Source organism: Sorex fumeus, unplaced genomic scaffold (genome assembly GCF_029834395.1).
Source record: "Sorex fumeus unplaced genomic scaffold, SorFum_2.1 ptg000061l, whole genome shotgun sequence".
Taxonomy (NCBI): Eukaryota; Metazoa; Chordata; class Mammalia; order Eulipotyphla; family Soricidae; genus Sorex; species Sorex fumeus.
In genome coordinates, this window is record NW_026606118.1 from 55,395,544 (window position 1) to 55,417,849 (window position 22,306).

Here is a 22,306-nt window from a genome sequence, read left to right on the forward strand (position 1 = left end):
GTGACGTATTCGATATGCCAGACACAGTAACAACAAAGTCTCCAATGGAGACCTTACTGGGCCCGCTCGAGCTCGAGCAAATTACAAACAACCGCTGCCTCTTCCAAATTACAAATGGAAACCACAGTCCCCAGAGCAGGTGGTCTCATCTTCAGTTATTTACTCCCTATTCAGCCTCAACAAAGAAACAGTGACACTACCAGATCAAGAATTCCACCATTTCCTGACACTATTTTCTTACTGCTGTTACCATCTCAAAAGCACTATTATAGAAAAGGATTCTGGTGGTTCTCCCAGTAGAAGTACCAGTAATCCTAGGAGATGCTTATCAATGTTTCTTAAAATGTTTCTTTTTCTGATCAGTTTTTTGACATGTTTCACAGTGCCAAAAATGGAACCCAGGGCCTCACCCATTTGAGACACACAATCTACCTCTGGCTATGTACATCCACAGTCCTTTTGACTATTTTTAATTTTCTGATTTTTCTACCAGGTGCTTAGCTACAATTTTCTTCTTGTATAGTTTTTGTAAATTCACATTCTGTTCAAGTACTACCCTTTCATCATCGTTCAAGATGAGTCTTCAAAAAGGGTGAACACAGATCTTGTTATTTTCATCTCACAAAACTTGGTATTTTCAGCCCTGCTAGTGAAACTTTCATCTTAATGAATTTAATGTTCATTCAAAAAAAAATTTTCTTCTGAATGTGAGATCCTATACATTGGGACTCTTTCATATAGAGCAATGCTACTACATCACTGGGCACATTTCCCAGGCTAGCACTGCTTCACAACTTTAACTGAGAATACTTGGGCCCAACACCAGGCGCTTCCACAACTTCAATGACAAAGCAGTAATGAATAACTGAATGGGAAGAGACCTGGGCTCCTTGCCCACCTCCATAAATCATCTGCTGACTTGCAGAGTAACACAGAGCAAATGAGTTTTCAAATGCCCATGCCTCGGTTTACCTACCTGTAAAATGCATAATGCATCCCTCAAAGGGATGTTAAGAGAATCAGTGAGGTAATGTCTAAGTGTTTGGAACTCGTTGGCAGAAAGGCGCTACATAATTACTATTTGGTATTTAAGTTGCCCTTCAGGTGTGCCAGCTACTTTATGATCATTCCTTAGCATCCCTCCCAGCTACTGTGAAGTTGCCTTCACCTCTACTCTCACTTAAAATAGGAAGAAACTGTTCTGGAGAGAAATTGGGTGATTTACTCCGATGACCCGGAGGTCTCCAGAGGAGAATCACCAAGTTTCCCTTAACCATCACTGAACCACCACGCCTTGAATACAAACTACCTCTACAGACAAAGTCCTTCTTCGCATCTCTAAAAGAGCCTCTTGGTACAAAAAAAAAGAAGTCACTGTCCTCCCCGTTGTTCATCGATTTTCTCGAGCGGGCCCAGTAACGTCTCCATTTTGAGACTTTGTTGTTACTGTGTTTGGCACATCGAATACGTCACAGGGAGCTTGCCAGGCTTTGCCCAGTGGGCGAGATACTCTCAGTAGCTTGCCGGGCTCTCCGAGAGGGGCGGAGGAATCGAACCTGGGTTGGCCATGTTGGCTGCGTGCAAGACAAACGCCCTACCCGCTGTGCTATCGCTCCAGCACAAAAAAAGAAGAAAAAAGAAAAGAAAGAAAAGAAAAGAAAGTACCATAACTTGGTTTTATAGAAAAGAGGGAACAGTAAAGAGGGCAAACAAAAATAAGAGCCCTGGGATTAGGAGGTGGAGCAAGAGTAGAGGGGGTAGGGTGCTTGCCTTTCACACATACTCCTTTAACTCTGCATTTCCTGAGTGCAGAGCCAGAGTCATACTCAATCCCTGGCTCCCCAGACGCTTCTACCATCCCACCAGAAATGATCGCTGAATGCAGAGCCAGGAGTAAGTCCTGAGTACCGTCAGGTGTGGCACAAAAACAAATCTAGAATTAGTAACACATACTTCACAATAATCTTCAGCTTTTATTTTGGTGTTGATGTTGTTGTGGGGTAGGGGGGGATTATAAGGCTTACTCTTGGCTCTGTGCTCAGGGTGATGCCAAGGGTCAAACTTGGGTTGGCTGCATGCAAGGCAAGGCAAGGGGTTTCCCTCCTATATACTATCTCTTCAGCCTGCACCCTCTGCTGCTATTTATCGTTATCTTCCCTCACTTCTTATTTCATAGCCCGTGTTTCAGTACTTTCATAATCTCCTTGAAGGGTTCTTATTTTTCTACTAATTATTTCCAGGGCCTAATGCTAAGGGTGCATAGAGCCCAGGTTAGATCATCCTGAGTACTGCCTAGCCAAAATACACGCTAGCATTTTTACCCAACCTGTAACTCATGAAGATGAATGCCAGGAAGGGAATAACGAGAAGAAGCATGCCGCACAGGGATATGCTATTTGAAGGTTAACATGACCTTCAGGAGCAGAAGCATCAGCCTGCTTTCTCATCGGTTGACCACTATGCCCCCAGTTACACCATTCCAATCAAAGGTGCACAGAACCAGCACAAGAATCACCCCATCCAATTTACCTGCAGAGACTTCAACCCCAGATCCTGGTCTCCCCAGATCCTGATCTCCCCCAGCCTAGCTCGCTCAAATTATGCTCCCCTAGTTCATGCATCTGTTTTCATACCTCTGCTTTCTTCAACCACTCATGCGTCAGATGCATCAGAGGGGCTGGAGAGATAGCATAGTGGGTAGGGCATCCACCATGCTCACGGCTGACCAGAGTTTGATCCCTAACCTCTCATATGATTCCCCCAAGCACAGCCAGGAGTAAGTCCTGAATGCAGATCCAGGAGTAAACCCGAAGCATTTCTGGGTGTGGAACTCCCAAAAAAAAAAAAAATAGATTTTGAAAAGGGGTCAGAGTGACAGTACAGCAAGTAGGGCACTTGCCTTGAAAGAGGTAGACCTGACTTTAATCCCTGGTGTCCGATATGGTCCCCTGAGCACTACTAAGGGTGATTCCTGAGTGCAGAGGCAAGAATAAGCCTTTGGTAACACCAGGTGTGGCCCCAAAACAAAATTTTTTTTAGAGTATCATCTTTAGATACTCTAAATAATAAAACATGTGTGGACACCAACATGTAAGAAATGCCAATTTCAAAAAAAAAAATCAAAGAAAGAAATGTCTTTTTGGTTGTTTGATGAACAATGGTCAGATGACCTCAGAGGGCCCAAATAACGTGGAACCTCCTTAGCACAAATTGGATAGAAAGTTCCAAATAATCTGACAGAATCCCCAGAGTAGGGTTTTCCAACGCCTTCTCTCCCCAAAGGTCCTGGACCCCTGGTAACAGATGCTCAGAACTACTTCCCTTCCTCCATCCTCCATGAAATTGTATCTACCTGTGTTCCAATCCCTGAGACACTTCTCCAACAGTTCTGCTAGTAAGGGTCTGGAAGAACTAGCACAGAGGCAGGTTAGAGGGATGGCTCAAGGATAGAGAGCAGACAGACCCTTGAAATCATGCCTCTCACATCACATCAAGCAGGCAGCCCTGCATACACAACAGGTCACCATGCTGTTACTTTCAGGATCAAACACATAGAATTTACCACTCAGTGATTCTCCTTACAAAACTACCACAGAATTAAGGGGAAAGAAACTGAATTCAGAAAGGAGCACTGAGGTATAAGAACAGTGGGGAAATAAGTTGATAAACAAACAGGCAAATATAGACTGTTCTAAACCCTGATATGGCAACTCAGGTAGTATAAAACATAGATTAAAAAGATGGGGACAGGGGCTGGAGAGATAGCACAGCGGGTAGGGCGTTTGTCTTGCACGCGGCCAACCCAGGTTTGATTCCCAGCATCCCATATGGTCCCCTGAGCACCACCAGGAGTGACTCCTGCTTGCAGAGCCAGGAGTAATCCCTGTGCATCGCCAGGTGGGACCCAAAAAGCAAAAAAAAAAAAAAAAAAAAAAAAAAAAAGATGGAGCTGGAGAGATAGCATAGCGGGTAGGGCATTTGCCTTGAATGTGGCCAACCCAGGTTTGATTCCCAGCATCCCATACGGTCCCCCGAACACAGCCAAGAGTAATTCCTGAGTGCAAGAGCCAGGAGTAACCTCTGTAAATCACCGGGTATGATCCAAAAAAAAAAGAGATCAACAGTAGTGTCTGAATAGAGGGAATAGGTACAGTTGAAAGAAATCTGAAGTTCTTCAACAGGAGATAGGCAAAGATATGACAATTCTGGGTGTGTCAGGGATTACACAAGGCCCTCCTATCTGTAAAGCGTGGGGTGACCCACTGAGCTATATCCCCAGACTTATCACAATTACTTATATTATGACAAATGCATCCCTTTAAATGGCAGTACTATTAAAGGTAAAGAAAGTAAGAAACACTTTTAAAGACTTTTAAAGAAGTCAAGGAGGAAAATTTACGTATCTCTATAAAAATTTTAAAAATAACTGTGAAAGTATCAAAAGCAAAATTAGTAACTTCAAATGATCCAATACTAACACCTCCTTGGATAGATAGCAGGCCTGAGAAGTACCAGGCATCCCCACCTTTAGAGCTGAACCACCACAAGCCTGGAAGGCTTAAAGTAGGCCTTCAGGGGCTGGAGTGAAAGCACAGCGGGTAGGGTGTTTATCTTGCACGCGGCCAACCCAGGTTCGATTCCCAGCATTCCATATGGTCCCCTGAGCACCGCCAGGAGTAATTCCTGAGTGCAGAGCCAGGAGTAACCCCTGTGCATCGCCAGGTGTGACCCAAAAAGCAAAATAAATAAATAAATAAATAAATAAAATAGGCCTTCAACTGACAGAGGTCCTATCACACACCAGCCCCACCTCATTCAACCAGGGCTTCATCAATCACCCTCCCTACTCCCAAGAAAGGTTTTCAAAATACTTTTTAAAAACAGGGACCTGCCCTGCAGTATTTAAGGGCTCAGAAGATCACTCCTGGAGACAATCAGCTTGTCTGTACTGGGCTGACAGAATGATCTCCAGCTGGGTCATGTGGAGCTGCTGGGAATGGTGGAAAGGGGTCCCAGGGTTACACCCTATGGTGCTGGAGTAGGGGGTGCTGGACAGTGAATTCAGGTCCCCTTTCATGCAACACATCTGCTCTACTTGCTTTGAGTTATCTCTCCAGCCCCTAAAGAACTTATTTTTTATTATCTTGTGAACTTAAGTTTCAATGACCTTGCCCAAAGATGTCTGAACTGGAGATCCATCTTCAATTTTATTTAAGTGATTTTGTCTAGTAGCAAGTAGATTTCACCCCCAGTGCACAGTAGCAGAAAAATTCTCAGAGAACCATTTCCCTCTGTCATTTCCCTCCCCAATGACAATGATAGACAAATAATTCGGACAAATACCATCTCCTACTTGAATGGTGGCATATGATATTGAATTCATATTTAGATGTAAATAGCTTATATGCATGCTCTTGATTTTTAAAAGTCGCTTGAAAAATATAAGCAATTATTTCCATGCCTGCCTAAGTACAAACATGTGAAATTTTAAGTGATTCCCAAAAGTGTGCTTTAGTTGACATCATAGATTTATCCTATAAATAATATAGGAAAGGGCAAGAATTCATATGAAGAACCACACACTGACTCTTTTATCTCTGTGATTTTTAAATGCACCTTACTCCTCCTGGTCCAGTCCTCCTTGAAAAAAAAATGTTATAGAATACATAGAATAAAAATAAAGGAGATTGATCGGAAATTTTCTCTCTCACTTTCTCTCTCTCTCTCTCTCTCTCTCTCTCTCTCTCTCTCTCTCTCCTCTCCTTTCCTCTCCTCTCCTCTCCTCTCTCCCTTCCCCTTCCCCCAATACTGTTTCAGGAATGAATGGTTTCTGGCTGACACCAAGATACAAACTACTGACACATTTGGATCAAGCCTATGTGTGCTTTTAGAACACACATCCCTTGAAAACTTGCCATGCTATATTTAGTCAGAAGTAAATATATCACTGGAACATATGCATGTGAGAAACGGGCCCCGACTGTAAAAAGCTAGGACTCCCTGTTAACACAAGCCCAAAACAATGAGAAAGCACATTCAAAACTGGGAAGCCTGGGAAGAGTGCAAAGGAGGGACACAAGCATGTTTTAACGGCTGTGATAATTTGCCATGAAAGGATGTTAAGGCCATAGCTCCTTGCTGCAGCATGCCATGTGCTGCTGAATTAAATTACTGCCATGCAGTCTGCTAGCGAAGGAATGTGTAAACAGGCCATATATCCTTGCATCAGTTCCACAGAATGTTGCACAACACAAAATGCCTCTCGATGTGTCATTTCCTTCTTGGCCATCTTCCCAGCTCCTGACAGTCAGTCAACAAAAAAAAAGACTGAAAGAAATTTAAAACTGCTCCTCTCAAGAGCACATTCCACCAACCACCAGACATAACCTCCTCCAGCGCTTCTGACTCCCCCTCCCTGCCTTCTCCATCCTCCTGGAGGAAAGGAGGGGGCAGAAGGACCTGCCTTTTCAACTGGCATTGTTCTCGTAACCTAAAAATTTTCAACAACATTTTGTATATGAGTGACCAAATGATGAATATTTATGACAATCCCAGGCTGCTTGTCTTTACAGACTTGTAAATATCAAAACCTGGCATTAACCCACAATTTCCAGTCCTGGGGCAGTTTAGAGACAGGAAAGAACCAGAGAAAAGTCTATAAGACCAAACACTTTTCTACTAACGTTTTGGGCTAAGGACTAAAATGCAGACCTGGGCTGGAGCACTAGCACAGCGGGTAGGGCGTTTGTCTTGCACGCAGCCAACCCGGGTTCGACTCCCAGCATCCCATATGGTCCCCTGAGCACCGCCAGGGGTAATTCCTGAGTGCAGAGCCAGGAGTAACCCCTGAGCACCGCCGGGTATGACCCAAAAAGCCAAAAAATAAAAATAAATAAATAAATAAAATGCAGACCTGTGGCATCACAGATCACTCCAAAGCCCAGGGAGAGGATTCCAAACCGGCTTCACAGACAAGAGATCGTGAAGACCCAGAGCTCTGCTGAGGTCACAAAGAACCATTTGAAAATGAGTCTGCTATCCTTCCATCATTTTTTCTGTTCTCCCTCTTCTTATTTAGATACCAACCTCTAAAGAACCCCCACAGGTGATAAATAACAAGGGCCAGGGGGGCAGCCGCCATCTAAAACCTGTTTCCTCATTCAGCTCAGATGAAAAGTAGCACAGAGTAAACACAAATGACCACTGACATCATCCGGAATGAGGAAAAGAAAATGTCAGTTCTTCTGATCTCTCTCTCTCTCTCTCTTCACCTGGCCAGCAACGTCTCACTCAGCACCCAAGAGAAGAACACAAACGAACACTAAGAAAATGCTACACCTACACCATTGTGCTTAGTTAGCTCCTGTCTTAATGCTGACAATAAAATAACCAGCAATTGGAAACGTCTCGAGAAGAAGGACTGAGGCAGTGTTCACTGCAGGGTGATGTCTCTGCAGATGCATTGCGCATGGGTGAGGATGCGCACCCGGAAGAGTTTTTTGCTGCAGAACCTAAGCCTAACAGGTCAGTAAACCGGGGCATGGAGGGCAGGGCTAGGAATGCAGACACTGCAGTGTGCCCCCAGATAACCTCTCCTTCACCCTAGAGCCTGCTCCTTTCTGAAGTCACCAGTGAAGTCACTCCTTTCTGAAGTCACAAGCACAGGAAGGCTGCAGCCTGGGTGCCCAGCCTGCAAGGAAGAAGCCGCAGTGCTGGAAACGGGAAGGGGGAGCTGCTCCATCCCAACCCAGGTCAGAACAGGTGCTGCCGCAGTGGAAACAGTAGTGGCAGGAAGTTCACAGGTGATTGCCTGGGGTCGCTTCTAGGATTTGCTTCACCAGCACACAGCAGACACAGAAACTCAGAAGCCCTTGCCCATAAGGAAGGTGTCAGGTTTGCAGGTCTGCTAACAGATGAGAAATTTCAGCATTGGATGACATAAACTACCAAACCTCCAGGCTTGCCCATTTGAGGATCAAGGTTAGTTCTGCTATAGACTTGCCTTGTCACCAGGTACAATTCTTTGTCTCTCGTTGTTCTAACACCTAACACTTCTCTCGCACAAGTATTGATCAGGCACGGTTTAATAGACCTCAGTTAAGATAGGTCCATGAGGTAATACCCACCTTTAGGTCATTTGATATTTAGCAGATTTCCTCAGTTTAGAAGGACGTTATTGGAATTGAAACTTGAACCCACCTTAAAAACTTTAAATGCTACCCAGCTTAAAAAGTAAAGACCTCGTGGGTCAGAGAGATCGTACAGTGGGTAGGGTGGGTAGGGTGCTTGCCTATCATGCAGCCTCTTAGATTCTATCCCCAGAACACATAAGGTCCCCCAAGTGCTAACAGGAGTGATCCTTGAGCACAGAGCCAGGAGCAAGTCCTGGCACTGATAGGGCCAACCCGCACCCCCACAAAAAAAGTTTGACTTTGATGCTTAATGGTAAGGGGAGAAAATTATACATCAAGATTGTAAACATTAACTCTGTTATAAATGTGTCATCTTAAACACAGCAATAATAAAAAGAAACCTAGACCTCCAAAAAAAATCACCTTTTCTACTTACAATGATATTAGCCACCTAAATATTTATAGAAGTTGTTGACATAGATGGCCCAATGGAACCTGCCCCCACATTCATATATCTGAAGAATTTCTTACCCTTGAATTTAGCCTTCAATCTACCTTGCTTTAGCAGCAGAATTTAGAGGCAGTAATGCTATACCAGTTCTGAGCCTCAAGAAGCCAGAGGAAAGCGTGATTCCAACACTTAGGCTTTGGGGACCCCTGAATTGCCATGCAAAAGCAGACTCTGCCGAAAAGACCTCATGGAATGGCCACATAGAGAAGGAGAGGGTTCTAGAACAACACAAGTGAGAGAAAGACCAAGTCGCTCCATCTTTCCAGAAGCCCAACATATTGACCATCCCATTGTAAGTGGCGGCCATGAATAAAGCCATCTTGGTGTATCACCTCTGGCCACTATTTTACTGGTGCCCCTTGAGAGATCCCAAGTAAAGTTCCAGAGAACTGATCAAGATGACGCCAATTCAATGCTCAGAACTGGAATGTGTAAAACAATTCACTGGTTTTTGTTTCATGCCATAATTTGAAGGAATGGCTTGTCATAGACACCTGAAAAGCTGAGTTAAGAAGATCTCTGCAACAGAAGGTGATGCACTTTCCTGCCTACTCTGCATCCAATAATACCTTTGCCATCACTCCTCTTCCCTAAAAGCACCATTTCAAGACTGGGCATTGCCAATCAAGGTTTCACCTTTCTTAAAAATTATTTTTAATTGAATAACCTTAAGATACAGTTACAAGGTTGTTGATGATAGGGTTTCAGTCATACAATGTTCCTCCACCAGTGTACATTTTCCACCACCAATGTCCCCAGTTTCCCTTCCACCAGCTCCCACCCCCGGTCCCAGCCTGCCTCTGTGGCAGGCATAATAAAGAATCCCCAAAGTCCTTTAAATGCAACTTTTAGCCTTCCTGTAAAAAAATTCTTCGAATCAAGTTGGCATTGAAACTAAGAGCATTAATGGAATAAAGGATACTAACGTAAACCAACATTTGGGCCTGAGAGAAAATACAACAGAATATATACAGTTCACTTGCCTAGCATTCAGCCAATCCAGAATCAATCCCTGGAATCCCATTTGGTCCCCTGAGGTCTGCCAGGAATAATTCCTGAGCACAGAGTCGAGTTAATCCTGAGCACAGCCAGGTGTGCTCCCACTCAACGAATAAAAAGGAAACCAGTGTTTTAAAGAACTAAATATTCAAAGGGCCAAAGAAATAATACAGCAGGTAGGACACTTGCCTTGCACTGACAGGGCCAACCCAGGATTTAATCCCTGGCATCCCACATGGTTTCCCAAACCCTTCCAGGAGTGATCCCTGAGCAGACCCAGTATTAAGAGCACCACTGGATATAACCCAAAAACCAAAATCTTAAAATAAAAATAAGTACAAGAATTAGGCATTCACATGCATAACTGGTGCTGGTGTTGCCACACTGACTTCTGCAGGTGAACATACAGCAGTTGTTCAGAGCAAACCTGGCAACAGAAGGTCAGAATGCCTTGCCTAAACACAAGACTTACAAATTTGGGATCTTAAGTATGATGTCATGTCTTAAAATGATAAGCTGGCAAAGAAAATAAATGACATTTTGCAAAGATGTGCACCGTTTTCATGTTTACGCTACTTAAGATGAAGGTTCTAATAAGTCATCGGCTATGTTCCTTTAAAGGGAAGTTTTATAACTGAGATGAATCACAACTGCAAAAGATCAAAGTTAAAAAACATCAATGATGCCATGGGGTACTTTTTAATCTTGTAATGAGTGATGATCATGTGTGCTTATGAAGTGAGTCCAACTGCCAACGCCAGATGTGTATATTAAGAAAAGAAGTTGTTTGTGATGTGACAGCACCGGTTCAGCTGCCAGAGAGAGAAAACATAGAAAGATGAAACCTTTCTGATTTCTGAGTGAAAAGCAAGTCTTGGCTGAGGTGGTGATAAGCAGGGCCTCAGACAGGGGCACCCCTGACGCTGTACCGGCGCTGGGACCTTTGTTCACTGCAGACAAATGGTGTTTCTCGTCAGTTCTGCACAGCTGTCCCCAGGCAGCAGGAATACCTACTCAAGGCACACTTCATAGCGATTATTAGTGTCATTTTACTAATGAGCAGAAATTAGTAAAGCCATATGTGGGGGGGGGAAAATCATACACCAGAGAACAGAATCGAGATGGTATCTATTTCCTGGAAGCACACTCTAAGCAAAACCTTACAGTCAACTTCTGACACGGAAGCAAATTGACGTAATAATAGCTGGCACTTAATGAGTACTTGCTCTAGTACAGTCCCTGCACTGTGCATTTTACATACATTACATCATTCAACTGCCTTACAGCAGCTGATGGTGGAGATACTATTATTATTCTCTACCAGATGAAGAAACTGAGACAACAAGAAGTTAGGTAACTCGTCTACGACCATAGACTTAGCAAATGGCGGAGCCTAGGATTTCAATCCAGATAGTCTTAACACTAAAACCCACACCTTTAATCACTGTTATGCTGATAAAGACCCAACCTGTTAACCCAGAGCTTGTTTGTGTTCCAAGTAGCTCATCTATCAAAAAATACCCTTTTCGGTTTATACTCAAATCTTTAGAGGGAGGAGTAAAATTTCATTAGCAGGAATCAAGAATGCAAAATCGTCAGTTGCTTCAAGCCACAATAGTAATAAACAGATGCATATAGTTTATATGACAAATAATCACTACTTAAGGAATTATAATTAAGGGGTAAGGAGGCTGAAACAATTGCATTGATTGTCTTTTTATTCTCTCCTTAGACAAGCTTATATCTAAAGTCCTTTTCTATTAGCACAGCGGTAGGGCGTTTGCCTTGCATGCAGCCAACATGGCCGACCCGAGTTCGATTCCTCCGCCCCTCTCGGAGAGCCCGGCAAGCTACTGAGAGTATTTGATTTGATATGCCAGACACAGTAACAACAAAGTCTCCAATGGAGACGTTACTGAGCCCACTTGAGCAAATCGATGATCAACGGGAGGGCCTTTACTTTACTTTACTAAAATACACCTCTTTGAAAGTTAGAGCTAGGCTCAACAATCTATATAAGTGTAGAGTGTATAAGTGTACACCAAATAGCCTCACCACCAATTTTTTATATAAAGTTCTATTTTCAATAAAGTTTTATTGAAACAACACACACTAATTATTTTATGGGTTGGCTAAAGCTTCCATGGTAGATCTGAATACTTGTGACAAAGCTCATAAGGCATACAAAACTGAAATTTTCTACTATCTGGCACTTTACTGAAAAAGTCTACCAGTGTTCCACAGATTCGCCCTTTAACATCATGTACACACCCATCAATCAAAAGCCTGTGACACTCCCAGTTGAAGTACAATGAAAATCTTGGATGTTTGGGAAGTTTTGGGAAACTCCCAGAGCCTCAAAATTTAAAAAAATACTAGGGGACAGAGCAATAAACAGCAGGTAGGGTGCTTGACGTCCACCAGGCCGACCCGGATTTAATCCTTGGCACTCTATATGGTCCAAAATCCCTCCAGGCATGATCCCTGAGTGCAGAGCCAGGAGTACACCCTGATCACTGCCAGGTGTGGCCCAAAAGCAAACAAACAAACAAACAAGCAAAATTTTAAAACTCTATTGAGAACAGTTACAAACACTGGCTGCCCAAGATGGCCAAGATGGAATAGGAGGAAATAACCCAGTAGAGAGAATCCTGGTCTAAATGCTATTGTAGGATCCAGATACGCCTGACACCAGACCAACTCTTGCAGAGGGACCCATTGAGGCCAAGCAAGTCCCCTGACAATGTCAAGAAATAACAATACATTCTCACAGTAATAGTTCCTGAGAACTATTACTCAAATACCACCTTCAAATACCACCTTCCCCCACAACCCTGAACACTTTTTTCTTTCAGAGTACTTCTCGGCCTTGATAGGGCAGTGAGTCTATCAACGAATTTATTCTGCCAACATCCTCTCAAGAGTAGAGACACAGACATACACAATAATGGTTTTTCTAAGAACCGAGAGAAGCGGCTGAGATCAGCAGGAAACATCTTTAAAAGATAAGTATTAGTGGCGCTAAATGTTAAGAGTTTACTATCCTGCATTCAACAATAGAACAACAATGAAAAAAAAATGGATGTACTGGACTTTGAGAAACTTAGGGACTAGCCAGGGAAAATGTTAGAAGCTGTTTTCCATAAGCAGGTGAATTTATGACAGTCCAGAGAAGTCAGACAAAGCTTCAAGCCAGACAAGACCAGGCCGGCATGCCCTATCCACCTGTGTTGTATGACCACTGATCGCAAGGACAGGCACCTTGGGGCAGACAGACTTATGAATGACGACTACCTCAGAGAGTATTCCCCAGTGGAACAGCCTGGGCCAGCACGGATCCAGTGCTATGAGTCTAGCAGAACAACACCCACATGAAAGGAGAAAAGACAAACCTCAAAGACTAGCTTTGGGGGAGGAAAACCTCCTGAGTCAAGCAAGCAGCCGAGCTGGGTGGAGAGAGAGAGAGCCCCAAGAGGAATGGAAGGCACCTCATCTTCCCACTGCTCAAAAGCACTCGCCGTGGGGAAGGCAAACCATGCCCAGTCTGTTTCTCTTATTTTAGGGGAAGAAAAGATGGGCCACTCTCACTATCTAGGCAGGTGTATCGCTCTACAACAGACATTTCTGCCAGCTGTACCTGCACCACAAACCAAATTACACTCTAAACACAATGGCTAGGACTCTAATGTAGTCACTCATCAAAGGCAGAATTCTATCAGATGTTTCCATTGGCACAGAATTCTTAATGTTGTATATATCAAATAATCTTTAATCTCTAAATACATTTAAATACTGCTATGCCAAGTCGGTTCAAATCATTTTTTTTTTTTTGAGGGGAGTAGCCGACCTGTTTCAATTTAGATTTAGAAAGAAAATGCTTATTAGCCCAAATGTATTCTGTGCACTAGCTTAAACTGTTTCTGGATGGTCCGGACAGGAAAAAATAAACCAAGGTGGACTTTTAAACTTGGTTTGACTCTAACTGTTAAAAGAAACTATCTATAACAATTATTAGAACATGACCAAACAACAGTGTTGTAACAATCAAGCAAGTTATCATTTGCAAATAAATTCTTTGTAATTAAGCAGTGTGCTCCTTATAAAGGGAACTGAGTGGGCGAGTTGAAAAGTTAAAACACATTCTTAGACCATGGGAAACATACGCAAATGCTTTTTGTCTAAGCTCAAGATTTTTCAGTTTATTGTTTTCTTCCTTAGCTCTAATGGGTCTCGTCTATCTATTGTATACAGTGGGTAAGTAGAATTTCTCAGCAAACAGTTACAGTCAGTGAATAATTATTCACTCATTTCTCAAAGTTATGGAGGCCTCAGCAATTTTGTGGCGTAAGTTAAAACTAATTTTATTTCCTATTAACTGTGAAGTCCTGCAAGTTGTCACTCACTAAAAATACAGATAGAAAACTTTGTGTAGGTATTTACATGCAAGTAGAATCAACTGTTAGGGAACGATTTCTCCAGGGTATCCAAAATCTCTTATTATACTTCCAATAGGGAGGGGAGTACTTACTTCGGGGTTCCCGGGGTCCATCCACTGTAACTTTAATAGCTCTGTGATAGGTAGCTACTTGGGGAGGATTTGTGAAGACAGTTATGGTCAAGGTGAAACTCTTGCCTGCAAATGTAAAAGGGAAAAATTCAAAGTGAATATAAAAAAGATAGTGCTGAGATTTAATAAAGCAGCACAGCCTATCCAAGTGGCATTTTAGCAGCTCTGAGGAAGTAATTAAACAAAGACAAGAGTCAGGATTTTTTATTCTAAATCAGAAACCTCTAATGACCACTTCAAGAAGTTCCGAGACTCATTAAGTGCTAAGATGATCATTTTCAGGGCCAGGGAGATAGCAGAGCAGTCAGGGGGACTAGATTTCAAACCTCAGCAGCATGTGACACAACCCCTCAACCCCACCCCACCGCTCCGTCGGCCCCAGCACCACCTAAGTACCCCTGGAAGTGCTGCCTGGATCCCTTGAGCACTGCTTGGGAACCTCCCCACTTCAAAACAGAAATTGTAATTTTCATGGCATTACTACACAAGAAGGCTCCAATTCCAAAAAGCTGCTCAGTAGCAACTGTTGTAATGAAAACAAAAACCCCGGGCCACTTGAGGAGGATTCTGTTCCTTTCAGTTTTCTCCAACATCAGGAACACATCCAAGCAGAGACAATTTTAGAAGTCTTTATTTAGGATTAGGTCATGACCCCTTGAGAGAACAATAGTAAATCACTGTTGATTATGTTATTTACTTCACATGGCTTTAGCATTTCATTTGCTTAACTGCACTACAATGAGAAGATGAAAGAGGACAGTTCTTATGGGAATCATTTTAACAGGAGCCAGTGTCTCCTGTCCTGGCCCTAATGCGCCTGTGGTATGATGATTTCATCATTACTGGAACAAAGTTTTTCTCCTCCCTGCCTACCCTTTCCCTAACATACATCCTGACTGTTAAGTCTTTAAATAACTCCCTCCCTGACAGTGACTTATTTCTCTCTAAGTGCACATGACATAGTCCAATAGAAATAGAAGTTTTTACTTTTAGCAGAAGGTGTGCTTCATGAAAAGATTACATCTGATGTTTCAAATGAATGAGGCCGGGGAGGGGGAAAAGGTGATGAATAGAGTCGGGGAGAAAGAACAGGGCAAATTTTGGTAGTCGGCCTGGCTGTTTGCTTTCTCCAGAAGATACCAGACGCTGCTGTACAGACTTACTGACAGTTGTAATCAGTTAGATTTGCAACGGTTAGTCATGTCAGATAGTCAAAACTGCAAACTGTTACAAGACAGGAAAAGGTGGGCGTGAAACAGTGACTCAATAAAACATTCAGCAATCTCAAGCCAGAGTCTTCATTTAGCCTGCTCTTTTAACAGAACTTTAAAAAGCTCCTCTTGTTTTGCTGTGTTTTCTTGGTCAGAGACTATTTTTTTCCCTTTACTGAAGGCTATTAAATCAAAACACGAATCTTAAACAATATGTAGCAACGCAAAGTTTAATGCAATCTTTTCAAAGCTTAATATGGAACAGGTTACATACAAGCCTTAATGTAGACCAGGTCTTTGGCTGTCAAGTCTAGTGAATGGGTTTTCTTTTCAACCTCGACCATGTAAGTTCCTAAAATATGTTTAAGACACACATCATTTGTTACTCAGTACATATAGCTTTACGTCTCTTGGCTATACTTTTCCATGGCCAAGAAGGCGGGGGCAGGGGTGGGGGGAGGAGAGAAAAGAGAGGAATGTGGCCGGGTGGAGTGGGGAACAGAGGGAGAGACAGGGGGCTGCGAGGGATGCACCTATGAAGTTACAGCCACTTCATACTCCTGAGCTCAGTGAACCCCATCCAGTTAGGTTGACCATCCCCATTTCACGAATGGGGAAAATAAAGCCCAAAGAGGCTTAGTAGTTTATCCACACAATTAACAAGTGGAAAAATTCAGGATCCGGAACCCAGGTCCTCCAGACTACAAAATTAATATTCTTCTTCATCATTTTTCTGGATTAAAAAAAAAAGGGTTTTTTTAAACCTAGTAAAACTAGTAGGAAATGTATTTCTCAGCACCAGCCAATTCTACGAGACTAAGAAACAGCAAATATGAATATGCCGATATGGCCTCTCAGTCAGGACCATGAAATATCCATTTTTAATGTATCGTGAGTATCACATAGTTCACCATTTTATGTTGTTTCAACATTATATGTTGGATATTACATGAATCCAAGTAATTGAGAGCAGAGGGTTTATTATAAATATGAAGAATAGCCAGAAGAGAAACTAAGGAGAAAGTTCAGTGGTCAGGACCCCAAATTCAGAGCCCAATATCATTTGTGTGGCCCCATCCAGCGCCCCTGACCCCATATAGCCCACCCAAGTAGTTCCAGTCCTTAAAGCCCTGCACTGATCTGCCCAACCCAATTGGCCTAGTATCTCTGGGACTTGTCACTGCTTGGGAGGTCCAAATAAAATTTTAATAGAATCAATTAAATTTTTTAATTTTTAAGACTAATCAGAAGAATAAGGCAGCCAGGAATCTAAAATAGTTAGGTGAACTGGAAATCTACAGAAATGGAGATGAGAAAGTTGAAGAGAAGGCCACTACGATCCAGATCAAGATCTCTTAAACAATGGAAAGATCTGAGGAGTAAACCAGCTACATCCCTAGTTTGAAAGTTAAGTTATATTAAATCATCAGAAGATGCCATTCTTGTTGGATCAATGGTCCGTGAGCCAGAACTGCATTCCTAACTGTGGCACCAAAGGCCATGCTTGGGCAGCTGTCATCCATGGCACTACCTTAATAAATCAAGGACATAGATCACTTAGTCATTTTTAATGGCACTAAACAACTGGCTATAGACTGTCTATGAACTGTTTCTGAAAATTTTTCTATCTGAGATGGTTCCAACTCCATTAGGATCTTTTTAGTGACCAACATTTTTCCTTAATTCATAGAAATACCTTGTGTAGAAACAAAAGCTAACTAAATGCAAGATTGATCCTATATGAGCTAAAAGTCTTCTAAAAGTCAAGTCAGTTTTCTGTAGACTTTCTTTTAAAGGAGGTATGGGTTTTTTGAGGGACACAAGCATTTAAATGTAACAAAGATCTTCTAAAATTAAATCCTAATCCTAAGGTTAAAGGTGTAGTTTACACTCCCACTTCCCCGCAAAAACAAAAAAATTTTTTTAAAATGTAGTTTAGTGGACAGCAGCCATAGTACAGAGGGCAGAGAATTTGCCTTACCTGTAGATGAGCTGGGTTCAATCCCCAATAACCCAAAAGTCCCCCAGGCCCCAATAGGAGTGATCACTGAGCTCAGAGCCAGGAGTATACCCTGAGCACCTCTGAGTGTGACCCAAAAAACAATGTAGCTGAACAATTAAAAAAAAATCAAATCAAAATCAAATTTAAAAAATTCCTTCCTTTTACTCTTCCTCTCAAAGAAACATAAACATAAAGTTCAAGAAACTTTCAGAAACCCTCAACTAAGTAATCAGTTCCTCAGCTTATAAAAGTACCTTTCCTAAATTAAATGTTTCTGTAAATATTTCAGGATTTCCTTATATTAAAATAAAATTCCCAAATTCGACTTTTAAAATCACTTTCCATAAATGATTTAAAATACAGGCCACTTTTTAAAATGCAGGCTCTTAAGAAGTTAGCACTCATTAGATAACTAATTGTATCATCTCTGGCTTTATCTAGAACTAGTTCTGCAATATATCCTCAAGTCATATATTTTCTAAAACAAACATAGGAACTATCATTGAAAAACAATTCCAACCTAGCCTGAGGGGCTCTAAAGAAGTCAGGTGAAGTAAAACTATCAGTAAGGATTCTATCTTAAATTGGCAAAATACCATGTTCAAAATACCATATTCCGTGGGTGATTATAGAATATGTACAAATGAAGAGAAGCATGTTTGATGCCCAAGGTAAGGAGGCATATCAAGAGAGCGCAGGGACCAATATTTCAAATAGTTCTTAAAAATATTGAGGGGGGTAAAAAAAACATAAACCACCCTGAACTGAATGCATATTTGATTCTATTCTTTTATTCTAAAGCATTTCCAAAGTTATAATCATCATAGTACACTAATATAAAAGCACTGAACTGATTCATTTATAAACCAAAAACCTTTTCCATTTCTGAGTATTTCTGTTTCTACCAATGAAAAGAAAAAGGTGTAACTCTTGAGGAACCTTACTCTTTCTAATTTTTTAAAACTAGGTCCTGAGTACAGTGAGTAGGGCACTTGCCTTGTATGTGGCTGACCTGGGTTCAACCCCTAGCACTCCATATTATCCCCCAAGCATAGCCAGGAGAGGCCCCTTAGCACAGGGCCAGGAATAAACCCTGCACAGAGCCGGGTGTGGACCCACCAAAAAGTAGATAAATAATAACAAGATAAATAAAATAAAGCTTAATGAAAATTGACATTTTAAACAGCTGGAGAAAACAAAAGACAATGGTAACAGAGTGTTGATCCAGACCTAATAACTAAGAGAAATGTAGAAGTGTGAATATCAAAGAGGAAGTTGAAAAGGGTCTGTTAAAAAGCAGGTTAGATATACAGGCAGGTTCAAGGGTTTCCTGTCACTGAAAAACTGACCCATTTTTTTTCCCCCAAGAGTAGTATCTCTTATCATTGTTCTCTGTCCTTTTTGGTCTCTTTCCTTTCAGTGTGCTATTAGTACTTCCTTTCATACTAAGTTAATGTGATGATACCAAAATCTATTATTAGTGATAAATCAATTTTTCTTTCTCCTCCACCCACTTCCCCCCACCCCCAATCTAAACCTCGAAGACAAGTCTGGACCAATTTCTCCATCCTGCCTCTGGCAGCAGACTGTAGCATTTCAGATCCTCCACCAAGTCCCGGCTGCTTCAAAGGAAAAATCCTACTTTCTTCAGTTAAGATCATAAGAAATATAGGGGGAGGGGGTCAGCTCTGTTTGGACATAATTACACTTCATCAAAAGAAGCTTTCTTCATCTTCCATGCGTGAAAAGTCTGCAAGCAGTTAAGTCTGTCTTTTTTTTTTTTTAAATATAAAAATTGCTATTTGGGAAACCAGCCAAAACTCAGAAAGCCAATATAGTAAAACAGTGCACACCCTTTGTTTCTCTTTGAAGTTTCTTAAATAAATATGTTGAAGGTTTACAAAGTACACTATCACTTTGCTATAGTTTCTACTCAAATTGATCAGAGAAAAGTTTGCAGCATCTATATAATATAAATGCAAGATAAATGAAAACACTTGGATCTGTAAAGTAAAATTAAGGATAGTTTCAATCTCCTAAACGCTAAGTTTATTACTCCAGCTAAAAACGTAGTGCATAACAAAAGAGATGCAAATCAGAACATTCAGGTAAATCATTATGTTCAAATGTTTCTTCATTCCTATTACGAAAAATGGGAAATTGTACCATGTATCAGTAACTGAGAAAAAAAAGGAATGAATACATACACATCTTACACCTCATCAGTCAACAGTAAGATAGTACGTGTCTTTTTTTTTCTTTTAATGAAAGTAAATTAAAACTGATGCAGAGATAACCCCTTTAGTTTTGATTATACCAGAGACTCTAAGCCTCATTTTATTTCAAACAACCTTTCAATGACAGCATCTCATTAGCATGCATCATTTTTTTTTAGGTTAAAAAGTACAACTTCTTGGCCCTGTTCCTAGAAAGTAAACTAAAACTACTCATCGGAAACAGCCTTGTTTGAATTTCCCTTATCAAGTTTTTACAATGGCAATAGTTTGACATCTGATACAAACTAAAGAGCAATTATTAGACATGGTTTGAAAATTGATGCTTCTTGTCTTCCAAACTGGAGTTGAAGTAATTTTATAGGTTTTGATCATCTATTTCACTTTGGTCCTAGAGTGGTGTATTTTCTCTCTTTTTTTATCAAAATACTTAAAATGGAAATATTAGATTCAAAAAGGAAATACTCAAAGTACTCTTAATTATCATTATTACTAACAATCTCTGCAAGGAGTACATAAAATATAGAATAGTGATTTCCTTAGAGATTGCTTTTTAAACATTAACTCCCTTATAAAATAACCATGAAGTCCTAAAAGGAATTATTTTCTACTTTATGATTATTTCAAGAATTCCTAATATTGAACTACAAATCCAAATGATAGATCATGTGGAAATTAAGAGTCCCAATCTTTTATCTATTTGGGCAGCTCTATATAACTGATTCTAACATACGTAATGCATTATTCACTTATTCAAATGAAAAGGCTTCTGTAAAAATGACTACAATTTTTAAACAGATTCTCTTCGTAAGAGGAAATCAAATCATATAGAAGTAACATATGATAAGTGAAGAGCATTATGTTAGCTGTCCTTGCTATGACTTAGAGCAGAATTGATATTATCAGGAAATTGATCCAATGCATTCAATTTTCTTTCCCCTCTTTGTCACTCAATTTACCCAGTTATTTGACTCCTCATAACTCATAACTTGAACTTCCAAATGTTCTTCTCTCCAGCTTATATGCTCACACCCAGTGAAATTAGAACTAGCTCTTCTGAAAACATTGTTTGAATTTTTAATATCATAAGACAAATGGAAAAGGACCGAGTACTCAAAATAACACTCCACTTCATCTGGACATATTTAAATAAAACCTTCAGTAATTCTCTGCAGCCACAGAAGGAGCTGATCTGTACAAGGACTAGCCTGGATGTCATCAGAGGATCCAAATGTGCTTATTTCATTATCATTATTAAAAATCAGAGACCTACCTCGTCCACTCCGGCCCACAAATCTCAGGTCGTTGAACCTTGCTACTTGGTTTTTCATCACAGCAGAGGCATTTCGGAGCTCAGCAGAATAATTTTCATCGTTACCCGCCATGACAGTAACCACAGTCCCATCTGGTACCTCTCCAAGGGCTACCACCTACATAAAACAGGAAACACAGCAGCAATAGTGGCACATCAGAAGAGCTTAAAAATTTAGACTGTATTCTCATTGTAAATGATGTGTCTTATCAGGGCTTAGTGTTCTAGTCCAATAATGGTGGACAGGAATGAAACTTCTGCAGATGGATTGGGATGCCACTTCAAACAGACCAATGTTTCAGGGTCCACCCATTTCAAAGGCAGGCAAAAGTTTCCTTCATTTGTTGTTGGATTCTTCACAGAATACATGTATATTTTTATTAAATCCCCATGTTAGGTTGTCCATAGGAATTATGCCACAGAAGGAAGGCTGATGCCCCATCTGCAGATTGCATTATACACATTAAGGCACCGCCTGTCTGCAGCCGGGGCGCCCTGAAGTGTGGGCTCATCAGGATCACAGCTAAAAAAAAAGAAAACTTGGTCAGCTCTATGGGCGAAAACATGTGAAGCCTTGGCATTCCTGACTCTCTGGAAGTCTAAATATGGCGTGGAACCCAGGATATCTCAGCTCTTCACTCATGATTATTCAGCTTTTAATCACTCAACAAATACTCATTGAATGCCCATTCTACAGTGGGATCTGATTAGGCGATACTCAGCCATCAAGAAGCTTATAGTAAGCTGGAGCGATAGTACAGTGGGTAGGGCGTTTGCCTTGCACGCAGCCCATCGGGTTCGATTCCCAGCATCCCATATGGTTCCCCAAGCACTGCCAGGAGTAATTCCTGAGTGTAGAGCCAGGAGTAACCCCTTGTGCATCGCCGAGTGTTGCCCAAAAGGCAAAAAAAAAAGCTTATAGATTGGCAGGCTGGAACAATAATATAGCAGGTTGGGTGCTTGCTTTGCAGGTTTCTAACTGGAACCCTATAGTCCTGAGCCATGGATCCTGCTGAGTCCTGGTCACCAGCAGTAATCCTTGAGCATTGAACCAGGTGCAAGTCTTGAGCACTTATGCAGATGAACCCACCCCCACAGAAAAAGCAAAAAAGGAGCAAAAGAAGTTAAAGCCCAGACGCACATAAACAGGCTGAAAATGAACAATGACCAATATACCAATACACCATTGAGCAGATTAGAAAGAAAATATTCCCTTAGACTGCATTCTGTCACATCCCATCTGCCATCTTGAATGACAGGTTGGCCTCTTTTAATCTGCAACAGTTAACTAGAGGCAGATAGACTCAGTCAAGTGTGAACCCAGAATAATCAGTGTTT

At 41.3% G+C, this 22,306-nt stretch overlaps 1 protein-coding gene across 3 annotated transcripts in view; it reads right to left on the reverse strand.

The window, feature by feature from the left end:
* RUNX2 (RUNX family transcription factor 2) overlaps positions 1 to 22,306 on the reverse strand; it is a 150,155-nt gene that overhangs the window by 119,210 nt on the left and 8,639 nt on the right. For all 3 annotated transcript variants that reach the window (XM_056125941.1, XM_056125940.1, XM_056125939.1), the window contains exons 2-3: positions 20,930 to 21,086; positions 14,171 to 14,275 (exon numbers count right to left, since the gene is read on the reverse strand). In XM_056125941.1, coding sequence (XP_055981916.1) covers positions 14,171 to 14,275; positions 20,930 to 21,086 — 262 coding nt within the window. The remainder of the gene's footprint in view (positions 1 to 14,170; positions 14,276 to 20,929; positions 21,087 to 22,306) is intronic.